General features: G+C 40.4%; 1 protein-coding gene across 2 annotated transcripts in view; it reads left to right on the top strand.

Annotated features, from left to right (window-relative positions):
* HACD3 (3-hydroxyacyl-CoA dehydratase 3) overlaps positions 1-14,136 on the top strand; it is a 32,602-nt gene that overhangs the window by 6,325 nt on the left and 12,141 nt on the right. The window contains exons 2-6 of one of the 2 annotated variants that reach the window (XM_004276203.3): positions 4,389-4,431; positions 6,314-6,387; positions 7,322-7,486; positions 9,105-9,156; positions 11,748-11,858. In XM_004276203.3, the coding sequence (XP_004276251.1) occupies positions 4,389-4,431; positions 6,314-6,387; positions 7,322-7,486; positions 9,105-9,156; positions 11,748-11,858 (445 nt within the window). The remainder of the gene's footprint in view (positions 1-4,388; positions 4,432-6,313; positions 6,388-7,321; positions 7,487-9,104; positions 9,157-11,747; positions 11,859-14,136) is intronic. The other variant, XM_033439876.2, reaches the window with a different exon arrangement.

Here is a 14,136-nt window from a genome sequence, read left to right as displayed (position 1 = left end):
ATAACCATGAATGTTATGAAGAAAGTAAAGCAAGAAAAAAAATATGAGAAGTAATCACGAGAACTATTTCAGATTGGGTAGTCAGGGAAGGTCTCGTGGAGGAGGTGACATTTGAGCAGAGATCTAAATGTTAAGAAGCCGTGCAAAATTATGGGGACTGAATATTATAGGGAGAGGGAACAGCTACTGCAAAATTCCAAGGTGCAAAGTACTTTGTGGTGAATTAAAATTAATAAATAAAAAATATTCTCTGTAGGCCATATAAAATATTGTGGGTTCAGTTTGGCCCAAGATGCCAATTTATATCAGAAAACTTATAGATATTAAAAACTGATAGAGAGGGACTTCCCTGGCGGTCCAGTGGGTTAGACTCTGCGCTCCCAATGCAGGGGGCCTGGGTTCGATCCAGGGTCAGGAAACTAGATACCGCATGCATGCCACAGCTAAGAAGTCTGCGTGCTGCAACAAAGAGTCCACATGCCACAATGAAGATCCTGCATGCCGCAACTAAGACCCAGTGCAGCCTAAATAAAAACCAAAAAACCCCAAAAACTGATAGAGATGAGAAGCAGCCCAGGACTGCGTCCTGAGACACTTAAACATTTGGAAGTTGAGCCGAGCAGAAAGCACCAGCAGAGGAGATTGAGAAGGAGTAGCCTATGAGGCATTAAATCCAATGCAGTGTCCTGTAGTGTCCTCGAAGCCAGGAAAGAGGGATATTTCAGTGGGGTGTGGTCCGCTCTGTCCAGTGCTGCTTAGAGGTTGAATAAGACAAGATTGTGTGTCTATTGGATTTGGCAATGTGGAGGTTATTGATCTTGGTAATAATAGTTTCAGTGGAGTGGTGTGGATGGAGGCTAGATCAGAGTAGATTTCAGAGTATTTGTGGTAGGGAAGAACAGATGATTGTAGATAACTTCTTTTTTTTTTGTGGTACCCGGGCCTCTCACTGTTGTGGCCTCTCCCGTTGCGGAGCACAGGCTCCGGATGCGCAGGCTCAGCGGTCATGGCTCATGGGCCCAGCCGCTCCGCGGCATGTGGGATCTTCCTGGAGTGGGGCACAAACCCATGTCCCCTGCATCGGCAGGCGAACTCTCAACCACTGCGCCACCACCCAATTATAGATAACTTTTAAAGAAGTTTTTCTTGGTGGAGGGAAGGGATGAGCAAAGAAATCAGTGGTCTTGGAGTTCAGAGAATAGATCACTGTGGCCAAGGATGTGGACCTTGGGCTGTGTTTTTAAGTATAAGCAGAATTTGGATCCAAAAAGGGGATTAAAGAGAATGTGTACTGTCATATACACCCAAAAAGAATGAGTGAAAAAAAAAGAAGAAGAAGGAGTGAGATCTCTATGAACTGGTAAGGATTGATTTGGGTGAAAAAGCAGGTGCCTAAGAATGTATATTCTGTGCTATCTTTTGTGTAGAAAGAAGGGGAAATAAGAATGTCTGAATATATTCATTTATTTTCCCAAACATATACACACACAGAGGAAAGATAAAACCAGGTGCCCCTGAAGTGGTTACGTACGGGTGGTGAGTGGGAATGTGGTGGAGGGGGATGGGTTTGGAAATAGGACTTCAGAAGATACCTGTCTGTAAAGTTTGACTTTTGAATGATGTAAATGTTTTACATAGTAAAAACTAAATTTCAATAAAAAAGGATAAAATGAAAAATCTTGAAATTAAATACAATCAAAAGGACCTAACTATATATCAAATTGATAACATAACCATACAGATAAATAACTTAGTACAAGTAACATTTGAACACAGTACTCTGGTTCTTTAGTCGATATACTCTAAGGACAAAAAGAACTGCAAATAAATATTGTACTTTAGAGGTTTTTTGTTAGTAAAAATATTGATGTAATTCTGAAACCTTTAGGATCAAAGAAGTAAGTGTGTTAATGTTATTAGGAACCAAGATATTCACCATAAGGAAATACAAATATTAAATAACAAGATAAGGAGAAGCCCTATAATGTAAATTTTTTTTTTTTTTTTTTTTTGGCTGCACCATGCGGCATGTGGGATCTTAGTTCTCCGACCAGGGATTGAACCTGCGTCCCTGGTGTTGGAAGCACAGAGTCTTAACCGCTGGACCGCCAGGGAAGTCCCATAATTTTGAATTAGGCATTTCGTTATGACAACATGATTTTTTAAAGTCCTAGCTAGACACTGAAGATGAGCACTGAGTATACCTCAATGTGCCCAGATCATGGCTTCTAAATTACCATTCCGCAGTAGAGGAACTATGAGGCCCCTTGAAGAAATGGCCAATTATTCCAGGTCTGTGCCAGAGAAAGTACAACATCCTCAAAGCCTAGAAGGTCATATCAGAATAATACAGGAGCTGGTTTGAAGGGATTTCAAATTTGTGACAATTTGTGACCAAATTTGTAACAATTTGAACACCAAAAAGAATAAGAATAATATTGGATTTTGGCAGAGTGGATTAAAAAGGAAATCCACAAGTCCATAATGATAGTCAAAAAGAAATAAAGAAGACCAGTTTGGGGGCTGAGAGAGGGGGGCAGGAGGTGGGTGTGGTTATAAAAGGGCACCATAAGGGATCTGGAACTGTTCAGTATCTTGACTGTGATGTTGAGTAGACGAATGTATACGTGTAATAAAATTGTATAGAATTTACACACACAGACACACACAAATGAATACAAGTCAAACTGGGAAAATTCAAACAAGATAGGTTGACTGTATCAATGTCAATATCCTGATTGTGATATTATACTATAGTTTTGTAAAATGTTACCATTGCGGGAAAGTGGGCAAAGAGGACAAGGAATCTCCTGGTATTCTTTCTTTCTTTCTTTCTTTTTTTTCACTGAAATGTATTCCTTAACTATTACCACCTTTGGAGAAGCTGGACCTGACATGCCCAGTGTACTGCTGGGTAGGAGTTAGCATCTGAAATCTGGCTCATAGAATGCTTAGTGAAATCCAGGCCCTGTGCTGTGGCTCGATGCTTAAATCTTGGTTTCACACATCTGTGTCTGAGGAGAATAAACTGGGCCCCCCAAACTCCTTTTTTCCTTCCAAGTGATTTAAGATATGGGGAGCACAGAGTGGGGCAAGAAGTGACCTAGGTAGGAAGTGTACCACCAAGACTTACCAGAACTCTAGCTTTCATGATAATATTCATACCAAAACCCTGTTTCCCTTATAGAGGAACCATGCCCCTGAAAGTGTAGCCTGTTTTGATGAGGTTCCGTAATTCCATCTTCCTGGCACAGAGAAGATCATCTAGATTGTTAGCCCCTTTGGGTAAGCTTCTCAGCCTGAAGTCTGTACTGTCACCTGGGAAGTTCTTAACCTAAAGCTTGGCTCAAATGCTCCCCCAACCCAGCCTTCATGCTCCCCCTTTTCCTAATGCTCTTGGCTATGAATAGAGTATCTAGGCTCCCACTGCCTTTTAGTATAAACCACCCCCTTCACCTTCTGTCTGTCTTGTTCGTTTCCTTTGATGCATGATGGAACACAGCCAGTGGAGCCTACCGGAGAAAAATAAATGAACTAGCTATGGCACTGGAAACAGGCTGCTTCTTGCTTATAATTTTGAGCTGGGAGTTAGGAGATAAACTGTTTCTCATCCACTGAAAAAAGAGTTCAGTTGTTTCACTTTAAATTATGCTGCTAAAAGGCATGTAGCGACTTCTGGGAATAAATGAACAATTTGGAGAATTTCCATCTCTTCTAGTCTTGGTTTGGATAGGGGTTAAGAGTGTGGAGCCTGAGGCTGAGGCACTGCATGTTTCATTTTCATCCAACCGCCTGTAATCCGCAGCCCTTGCCTTAACCTGTAGGAATTAATTTATTTTTCATGTTGCAGCATGGGTCTCACTCCTTGGTGAGGCTTTCCCCAGCCATTCCATTCCCATTGTGCTCTCTTCTTAATGACTGTAACACTTAACTGCTTTTTACTACTCTTTTGGTCTTGAGCATATGTTACTTGATACTATATCGTTTCTTCTCACAGGAAATGACTCATCTGTTCTACTAGATTCTCTGCCTCCACAGCTGAGGGACTGAGTCTTAGAGATCTGTGTATTCCTCCATAGCACCTCACACGGCACCATGTACCATTTACCATGAGCACAGTGGACTGACTCAGTATCTGATTGTTCTGCACAGCAGAGCAGTTTAGGGTCCTTCTTGCAGGAGCCTGCAATCTCAGATGGGTACAGATAGACATAGAGAAACCCTGCACAGAGATGTGGATAAATGACCAAATATATTCTCTGGGGGAAGCACAGGGCAGGAGGTCGAGTGCCCAAGGAGGCAGATGGATGGAGGGAAGTAAGCCCCTGGTTTTAATTCCATTTTTCTCATTAAAATGCCCTTCTTGCATCCTTGGTCTCTTTCTACAGAATCCTGCCATCAGCATCACTGAAAATGTGCTGCATTTCAAAGGTCAGTATCCGGGCAAATGTTCTCAGTCCTCTACACAGTTAAAGAGACATAGTGGTGGTTGCTTTTTATTTTTATCTGTTTATTTTATTCACTTTCTGTTGATGCTCACCACTCTGATACTTGTGGGATAAGCTAGAATGTTTTGAGATGTATGATTAGAAAAGTCAATAATTTGTTTAATATCCTGTTTTCCCCTGGGAGAGGCAGTAGATATAGAGAAAAGGTATCATGGGCTAGAAAATAGATTTAAATCTTCTAGCTCTAAATCTGTGACCACCTCGGACAACTTATTCACTTCTCTGGACCTATAAAATGAGGGTGTTGGGTTATAATCAGTGTTTCTCAAACTTGAGGATCCATGGACACCTGAACACACATCCACAGGATCCTCCAGGGCCATAGACCCTAGATTAAGATACGTGTTATGGATTAAATATGGTCACTCTAAGTGATATTTAGCTCCATTGCAGCTGTGAACACAGTTGCAAACACTGAACTCCTGTGGTAGTACTTGATTATAAGGTAGCCATCTAGATGACCCAGAATATGCCTCTTTTTAAAAATATTATAACAAAACCCCCCAAATAGAAAATTTCTTAATGAGACTTTGTGGCTCCCTGATATATGTACAGACCAGTTTAATAAGCACTGCACTCTCAATGACATCTAAAAGCTTTCCAGCTCTTGACAGTCTTTGATTCTGTGAATCTGCCTCCATCTCCTTCCTCCTCAGTTCACCAGCAAACTTTCTGCTGTGCCTAAGAGGGTAGGTCTGGATTCATTGTTACCCAGTAGGGTAACAGTGATAATAGGGTGGGATTCTCCCTGCTCTCTCTCTGTTCTGGTTCCTTGGAATGTCATTAGTACGTGACTGCGATTATGGGAGATTGAAGAGTTTCTGCTTTACATGAGACTCCATCTACCTTAATATACTTGCCTGAAAGCATAACCTGGCTTTTGAATCTCCTTTTCCAGGTGAGAGCAATGGTGGTAGCAGCTCAGATTTTGAGGGGGAATAAAAGGAATAAAAGGATAAAAGTGTATCTTGCCGCACATGAAGCTTATAGACTGTCCTACCTTAAGGAATTTATGGTCTTAGAGAACGATAGCCACCTGTAGCACGTATTAGGCAAGTCATACCACATATGGCCAGATGAAGAAAGATAATCGCAGGAGGGAACCAAGTGAGAGAGTTAGAGGACAGGGATGTCCCGCAGTCACTGGCTCCTAGGCACAGCACCTGCTTGCTTTGGGGAAAGGAGCCATGTCAAGGCACAGGGATGGCATGATGGTCACCCTGAGGACTTCCCTCCGACTTCCGTTTGTCCTCTCAGGAATGAGCTGAGAAAATGTTATTTTTCTTTTTTGTTCCATTTGGGATGTGCTAAAGGAACAGTCAGCTGCTCCATCGTCTACCCCTGGTTGGAAGGTGTTAAATTTACAGCTTTCTTTGAGACAGTCCAGCATTTCTATGTATCCTGTGGCTTTCCTTAACCGCAGTCAAGATAATACACCTACTTGATTTTTCTCTGCTGTGGATTCAGAGCCAAAGTAAATGTGAAAGTTAAATTTATATCTATGTGTTACCTTGGGCTTTGCTTTCTGTGTTCTTTTTCCTGCCTGTTATTTGTACTGGGCATCACTGAGGCCGCATTCGAAGATTAAGTAAATACTCTGGAACTGCTCACCAGAAAGACATAAGGAGATAAACTTTTGTCCAGGATGTAGCTTATCTAGCTGTTGAGTAGCTCTGCTCACAAGCCCCCACTCATTTGCAGGACCCATTAATATTTGCATACCCCTGAAAGAACTGCACTAAGCTAACATTTGAATGGCCTCGCTCTGCACAAGTTCACAGTAACCCACATTTCTTTCTTTATAGCTCAGGGGCATGGTGCCAAAGGAGACAATGTTTATGAATTTCACCTGGAGTTCTTAGACCTTGTGAAGCCAGAGGTATGTTCTTTCCTTCCTCACTTCCCTGTCCATTTTAAGAAATAAATACTCGTAGTTTTGTGAAATGGGGAGCAAAGATTGTGGGGAAGAAGAAGATAAACCAAAGTAGAATATACTTTTGTTTGGAATAGAGCCCAGGTTTTAGCTTCAGAGGAAGAGGAAAGTTGGAGAACCTGAGTCGGATCTGGGCTCTGCCATTTATTAGTGGCGTGAATAATTCTCCTCACTTCTTTGAGTTTCAGTTTCCTCATGTGTTACGTGAAGGATTGGGTTAAGTGATCTCTATGGTTCTTTCCAGCTCTGAGATTCTTAATAGTCAGCAGTGGTTTAAGGGGTAGAGAATCTGTCTGGGGCTTGCTTTGGAGGCAAAGGGAGAGGCCATATAGAAGAATAATGAGCTGGAACAGCCCCTAAGAATTTGAGTTTAGTTGAGAAGACTCTGTAGTGAAAGATTCCCTGTGAAAAAGTTGTAACTGATACAGTACAGTTCTGGCCTTGAGGCAGGCCTTTCTAAAACAATGCCAGAAACCATTGACCATTTGAATTGAGTCATCTTCATGGGAGGAAAATTTGGAAGGTAATGGTGCACTTGAGAAGGTGATTGGATGTAGTGCCTTGCGTGATGTAGATCTGGTAGGACGTTCATGCCAGTTTCTGCTAGGATAACCAAGAACTATCTGCCTTTCTTATCTTGCTTTCCTCCTGTGTCATTCATGGGGGGAACCAGAGAAAGACTTGGCTGTTTTTACCAGTTCTTCCTTGTACCAGCCTTGGTCTAGATGTTCTTTTTGCTTCAGGACTTTTAGGAACAAAGAAGGAAGGGGAGTAAGTATACAGTGCAGCTTCTCTGTATGGCCACAGTGGTTTGTACAGTTACAGGGGAAGGAGCGGGGGATGTGGGAGGGCATTCTCACGTTCTTGCTTTCTCTCCTAGCTGGTTTACAAACTGACCCAGAGGCAGGTGAACATCACGGTACAGAAGAAGGTGAGCCAGTGGTGGGAGAGACTCACCAAGCAGGAGAAGCGCCCACTGTTTTTGGCCCCTGACTTTGATCGTTGGCTGGACGAGTCTGATGCTGAAATGGAGCTCAGAGCCAAGGTCAGTAAGGACCTTAGGATCTAGACAGAAGTCATGAGGAACCCAAGTTATTTGGGCCACCTCAGATATCTATCAGAATCTGATAGACTAAGGAAAAAGTTATAAATTCCCTGAAAGACCTGGAGATGTGGTTTTATAGAAGTACTGGTCATGTATTTTGTAGACTGTCCCTCAATTGGGATTTGTTTGACGTTTTTCTCATGATTAGCCTAGGGCGATGGGTTTTGGGGAGGAAGCCCACAGAGGTAAAGTGCCATTCTTATCATGTCATATCAAGAATAGGTACTATCAATATGACCTATCAGTGTTGATATTAATCTTGATCATCTGGTTGAGGTAATTTTTGGCAGGTTTCTCCACTGTAAGGTTTCTCTACTGTAATGTTACTCCTCTCCTTCCTTTACTGTTCTCCTTGGAAGGAAGTCACTATGCATAGTCCACGCTTAAGGAGTCAGGAGTTATACTTCACATTCTTGGGGTGGAGTGTCTGTATACTTTATTTGGAATTCTTCTGCATAGGAGATTTTTCTGTTCTCTCTCATTTATTTCTGTTCTCTCTCATTTATTTCTTCAGTCATTTATTTATATCAGTATGGACTCATGAATATTTGTTTTATAGTTTGGGTTATAATCCAATACTATGTTGTTTATTTTGTTGCTCAAATTGTTCTAGCTTTGGCCACTGGAAGCTCTTGCAGTTGGCTCTTGTGTCCCTTTGACACAGCTCCATCATCATGGGCCTTTTTTTTTTTTTTCCCCTAAAGAAATGAATCCTTAATTTCTGGCACTATAAGCTACGCCAGGTTTATCTCGTATATTCCCTGCTCTGTTCTTTTTTATTGGAGAATGGTAGTGGAAACCAAGATCTGGGTGCTAGGTACGCTCATTGCCTCTGGGGTGTCATTGCTTTTAGGCCCTCTCAGCTGATAAAACAAGGAAATCTATGTGTGTATACTAGCCCATGCATATACACTTATCTATAAATATTTCCATATAAATCTATCTATATCTATATTAACCTAGTGTAAGTTCACACTGATGTTGGAGATGTGATTTTAGCTTCTGGAAAATTATATTATAGAGGTCTTAAAGATAAAATAGCAATCTATTTCCCACCTTAAATTTCTATTTTGTTTCTCCAGCCATAACAAATTTTCTGGATGTCTTTTCCAGCTCCAGGATTTTAAGGCTGCCCACTTTGTAGTTTGGAAGCCAGCTGATTGGTTTAATTCTGTGAGCATTGGAGGGGCATTCTGTGATACCAGTGCTACCCAGTCAGGAGTCAGGCTTTTGGCACCATGAGCTAGGACATTTTCCCCAAGGAAGCAAGGAGGTGGCTTTGAGGGAGCCAGATCACTTATCCAGCATGTGGACTTCTGCAAGCATCTGGGAATTCTAACTTGTGTTCTTTTTTTTTAAATTTATTTTTTATTGAAGTATAGTTGAAATACAATGTTGTGTTAATTACTGCTATATAGTAAAGTGACTCAGTTATACATATATATATTCTTTTTCATATTCCTTTCCAGTATGGTTTATCACAGGATATTGAATGTAGTTCCCTGTGCTATACTGTAGTCTAACTTGTGTTCTTGGAAAACTTCTGTCTGAATTCTAGGAAGAAGAACGCCTAAATAAACTCAGAATTGAAAGCCAAGGCTCCCCTGAAAGTAAGTTGCCCCTGCTGTTGTGGTAGTTACCAGTTAACTTGTGACAGAGATGGGGGTATAGATGAGTGTGATATGACAGGAGTGCTCGCATTGTGTAGGGGAGTTTATGAGAAATCCTTAAGGTCCAGTGCTTAAGCTGTGCGCACCCACATCAAAAATCTTACTTTTAAGGTTTTCCTTCTGTTGGGAGCCTAACATCATCTGAGTACACCAAGGTTAGTAAAGCAGAATGGAAGAAAGTCAGTCTCCTGGACTGGCCTAATAGGTGGGTGCTAGGTGGCAGCAATTCCTGCAGAGGTGTGGAGATTATTGCATAGGTCCATGATTGCACTTCTTCCAGCCTGGTGTTCTTGTCCCAACTGAGATCATAATGGCTCTGGTTGTCAACCTTAAAGATGGAAAGTATTCTGTATAGTCCTGCTGTTCATTAACCTTTTAAAAATCCAGTTCTATTTCTGTTTCTGCCCAAGCAAGCAGCTCTGTAAGTGTATTATCGTCTGGGTATCGTAGATTAAATTCAGCAGCCATCTTACATTTGTGGCATATGGAAAGCATTGCACTAGGCCCTTGAGATGTGGAGACAGTGACTCCATCAGAGCACCTGTGCTCAAACAGCTTCTGTTCTAGTAGGAGGACCATGCAGGTCTATACAAAACTAATGCTGAAAAGTAGAATAAAATAAGGGTTCGAAGTATGTCCTAAATTGAACTTTTTCAGTTTTAGTGGCACTTATTTGACATGCCATAAGTAGGAAAGGGGAAAGTTTTAGAGCAGTGGTTTTCAAACTATGTTCCATGGTACCCCAGGGGTTTCCAGAGATGCTTTGGAGGGATAGACCAAGCAAGCAGGTCTACTTCAATCAGAGCAGCTTGGCTTTTGTGTTTTATGTATTAGGGTTCTGAATAAAGTTTCTTTTGAAAAAGACATTTTATTGCTTTTTAAAAAAACTGAATAACCACTAATTTAGAGGAATTTTCTGCTTTAGAAAAGCAGAGGAGGGGAGAGGATTAGTGGAGGTGAAGAATAACAATATAAAAAGGCCACCTTGAGATCTGAGTTAATTTTTTGGTGTTTTATAGGGATAAACTTCTGAAATATGTAAAAATTCTTATATATGGATTTTTTAGGATCTTAGAAAAAGCTTTAACAGTTTTATCAAAATTCGTAGTTTCCTGATGAAAGAAGTTCTTTATATGGGGAAGTGTAATAAATTTTTGTAGTTTTGAAGAAAAAAAATTTAATTAGTTAAATGTTTCTACGAGTCTGACTTTTTTGGCTCCTTAGGATAAGGCTATTTTTTTGGCGGTACGCGGGCCTCTCACTGTTGTGGCCTCTCCCGTTGCGGAGCACAGGCTCCGGACGCGCAGGCTCAACAGCCATGGCTCATGGGCCCAGCCGCTCCGCGGCATGTGGGATCCTCCCAGACCGGGGCACAAACCCGTGTCCCCTGCATCGGCAGGCGGACTCTCAACCACTGCGCCACCTGGGAAGCCCCCTAGGATAAGGCTATTTTTGATTGACCACACTAATTGTGATTATTTGAGCATCAACCAAGTGTCTATGCAGAATATCTCTGTAGCAACACTGATATGTAGCTACAAAAATATGTGGGTAGGAATACATACGTAGCAGCAACACCTGAACTCTGTAGTTCTCAAGAATTATCCTTTTCTTTGCCCTACTCCTTTGACTCAACCATGACTCTGTCTAAGCTCCTTACTCCTTCCTTAATTCCATAGTTGGCTCTGTCTTCACAAACCCTTAGGCTGCAGACAAAATTAATGTCCTTTATTCTCCTTCCTGCCTCTTGGTTTGTAATTTTCCTCCTTTGGTTATATCCTCATTCTACCATCTTTCAAAGCCCAGATCAGATACCATCTCATCCATGCAGACTTGCCTGATACATGCTTCTCCAGCCTAAAGTCATTTTTCTCACCTTGAAATTTTCACAAGACATTACCTGTCACTCTCAATCTTGTAACATGGTTTTTAGATTGTAAATTCTTTGAGGGCAGCATCATGTCTTAACCATCCTTGAATCTCAGTAGTGCTACTCACAGTATCTTGTATATTGTAGGTGTTCAGTTAATGCTTGTTTAGATGGATATATGAGCAAATATCAGAAATTTTTATTACAGTTTCTATCTCTTTGAGCTAGTTTGACCTGCATGACCTAAAAACATTCTAGAAAAGAAGAAACTGTAGATTATATTAAGATGACAAGAGTAAGAGCTGAGTATAGCTTTATTTCCTTTTAATGCCTCCTTAGCTAGTCAGTCATTCTTTGACAGAAGTAATTTTTCTTTTTCCCTCTTGGATTTGTTAAGTCTGTATACTTACTCTTCAATGCTGTGAGGGGAAAGACTGCTGAACACATACCTTGGACTACAATGTTCCTTATAATTTTTCCTTATCTGTTTTTCTATGGGACCAGGAGCCCAGGTTGGTGCAGACCTGGGCCAGGTATTTTTGGGGGAGCTTAGGGCACCCAAGTAGTAAAGAGGGATGAAGTCATTCAAGTATGCCCCACATACCCATCTCCTGCTGTGACTACTGCTTTTAACAGCTTACCACCTTGCTTTGCTTTTCAGCTCTTGCAAGCTTGAAGAAAGGATACCTGTTCATGTATAATCTAGTGCAGTTCTTGGGATTCTCCTGGATATTTGTCAACATGACTGTGCGGTTCCTTATCTTGGGAAAAGGCAAGTGCAAAATTTCAAGGCTAGTTTTCTTTTTTCAGTAGTTTGTCCCCCTGTTCACCAAAAGTAACAGTCTCTGCCTTTGGTATTAACAATACCACCACTCCCACCCCCTAACCCCCCACCATATTTGTGTAGCACTTCATGCCTTGCATTGTATGCTCACATCTTTCACTTCCCTTGGCCTTGTGAAACAGGCAGACTGGATGTTCTGTCCATTTAACAGATGAGAAAACAGGCTTGGAGATTGTCAAAGAAATGGTCCACATCCACACAGCTAGCCAGGGGTACATCTTGGGCTGACATCCCTTTCTTATTCACGGCTTGATAGTTCATTTATAACTAAATAAATTGATGTGATACTCACAGTGTCAAAGTTATACAAGTCCTTAAGGGATCTCACCCCTTTGGAGCCTAAATAGACTAAATGGACTATTGTAAAACTGAATGAAAAGACTATCATAAAGATATTAGTTCTTGGGGCTTCCCTGGTGGCGCAGTGGTTAAGAATCTGCCTGCCGAGGCAGGGGACATGGGTTCGAGCCCTGGTCCGGGAAGATCCCACATGCGGCAGAGCAACTAAGCCCGTGCGCCACAACTAGTGAGCCTGCTCTCTAGAGCCCGTGAGCTGCAACTACTGAGCCCCTGTGCCACAACTACTGAAGCCTGCGTGCCTAGAACCCATGCTCCGCAACAAGAGAAGCCATTGCAATGAGAAGCCCATGCACTGCAACGAAGAGTAGCCCCCGCTTGCCGCAACTAGAGAAAGCACACACACAGCAACAAAGACTCAACTCAGCAAAAAATAAATAAATAAAAATTTATATTAAAAAAATAGATACTAGTTCTTGCTAAATTAATTTGTATGTTTAACAGAATTCTGGCCAAAGTAAATGACAACAGAACATTTTTGAGAATGTGATCTAAAGTATTCTGAAATTTTATTGTGAACAATAAATAGATAATAAAATTTGAGGGAAGAAAGAGTAATGGGAGAGGACTTTCTCTACCTGGCATGAAAGAATGTAATTAAAATAGTATAGCACTAGCATAAGAATAGAGTAATTAATAGAGCAGATTAGGTGGCTCAGAAATAGGTCTTACATTTTTTATATATATATATATATATATATATATATATATATATATATATATATATCTCCAGATTATGGATATGATAAAAAAAGGAATCATGAATCAGTGGAAAGGAAAGTATTTTCCAATCATTTTTTTTTTATTAGATGGGAAATGTTTCTAAAAATTGGTTAGGTTTGGGAGGCAGATAATCTGTTTGACTCTTCTCACACTGTATACAAAAATAAATCCCCCCAAAGGATTTAGGAGCCATATATCAAAAAGTTAAGTAATAATAGAAGATAAAGTAAATTTTTATAAAATCACATGTGGAGGGTTAGGATGTTCTAACCTTAAAAGTGATAGAAGAAATCATGAAGAAAAAGGTCAATGTACTTGACTACATAAAATGCCTAAATTTCTATATATGTAAAAATATCCAGCCAAAACATTAAAGATTAAAGATTAAAACATTAAAGATTAAAAGCATATTGAGTTGAGCAAAATGGGGATGGGCAGGGTTGGTGGAAAATTGCAACAAATATCGGCAAGGGTTGTTGCTTGTTTTACATATAAAGAACTTGTACAAATTGATTTTAGAATGTGAAAACTCCACCCAATAGATAAATAAAGGTCATGTACAGGCAGTTCATAAGAGGAAATAAAACTAATTCAGCACACAGCAAAATGTTTAACTCAGTAATGGTGAAGGAAATGAAAAATATTATTTTTTATGTATCAATTTTGCAAAGTTGTAAAAGACACCTAATTCAAGACAACATATGCTAAAATAAACACAACAGTGGCTACTGGGAGGGTCCATAAGTACAACAGCTCTTTGGGAAAATCATTTTGCAGGGTGCATTGAGAACCTTAACTGTTCATATCCTTGAACTTGGTTATTTCATTTCTGGAAATACGTTCTAAAGAAATAATTGAAACCACAAGAAAAGCTTTTTCAAAAAGATATACATTATGACATTATTTGTATTAGTGACAAATTACAAACTACCTAAATGTCCAGCAATGAAGGATTGGTTTAGATTGTTCACTCAGTGGAATGTTGTAAAGCAAATATAAAGTATTTAAAGAGGTTGTAATAATACGGAAGAATACTTATGATGGGCTAAAAAGGTAACATAAATTTGTTTTTCCAGTTTGATCACACCAATATAAAAAGGAGAAAAAAAACTGAACCAATAAATGT

Source organism: Orcinus orca, chromosome 2 (assembly GCF_937001465.1).
Source record: "Orcinus orca chromosome 2, mOrcOrc1.1, whole genome shotgun sequence".
Taxonomy (NCBI): Eukaryota; Metazoa; Chordata; class Mammalia; order Artiodactyla; family Delphinidae; genus Orcinus; species Orcinus orca.
This window is presented reverse-complemented; position numbering and strand designations above follow the sequence as displayed.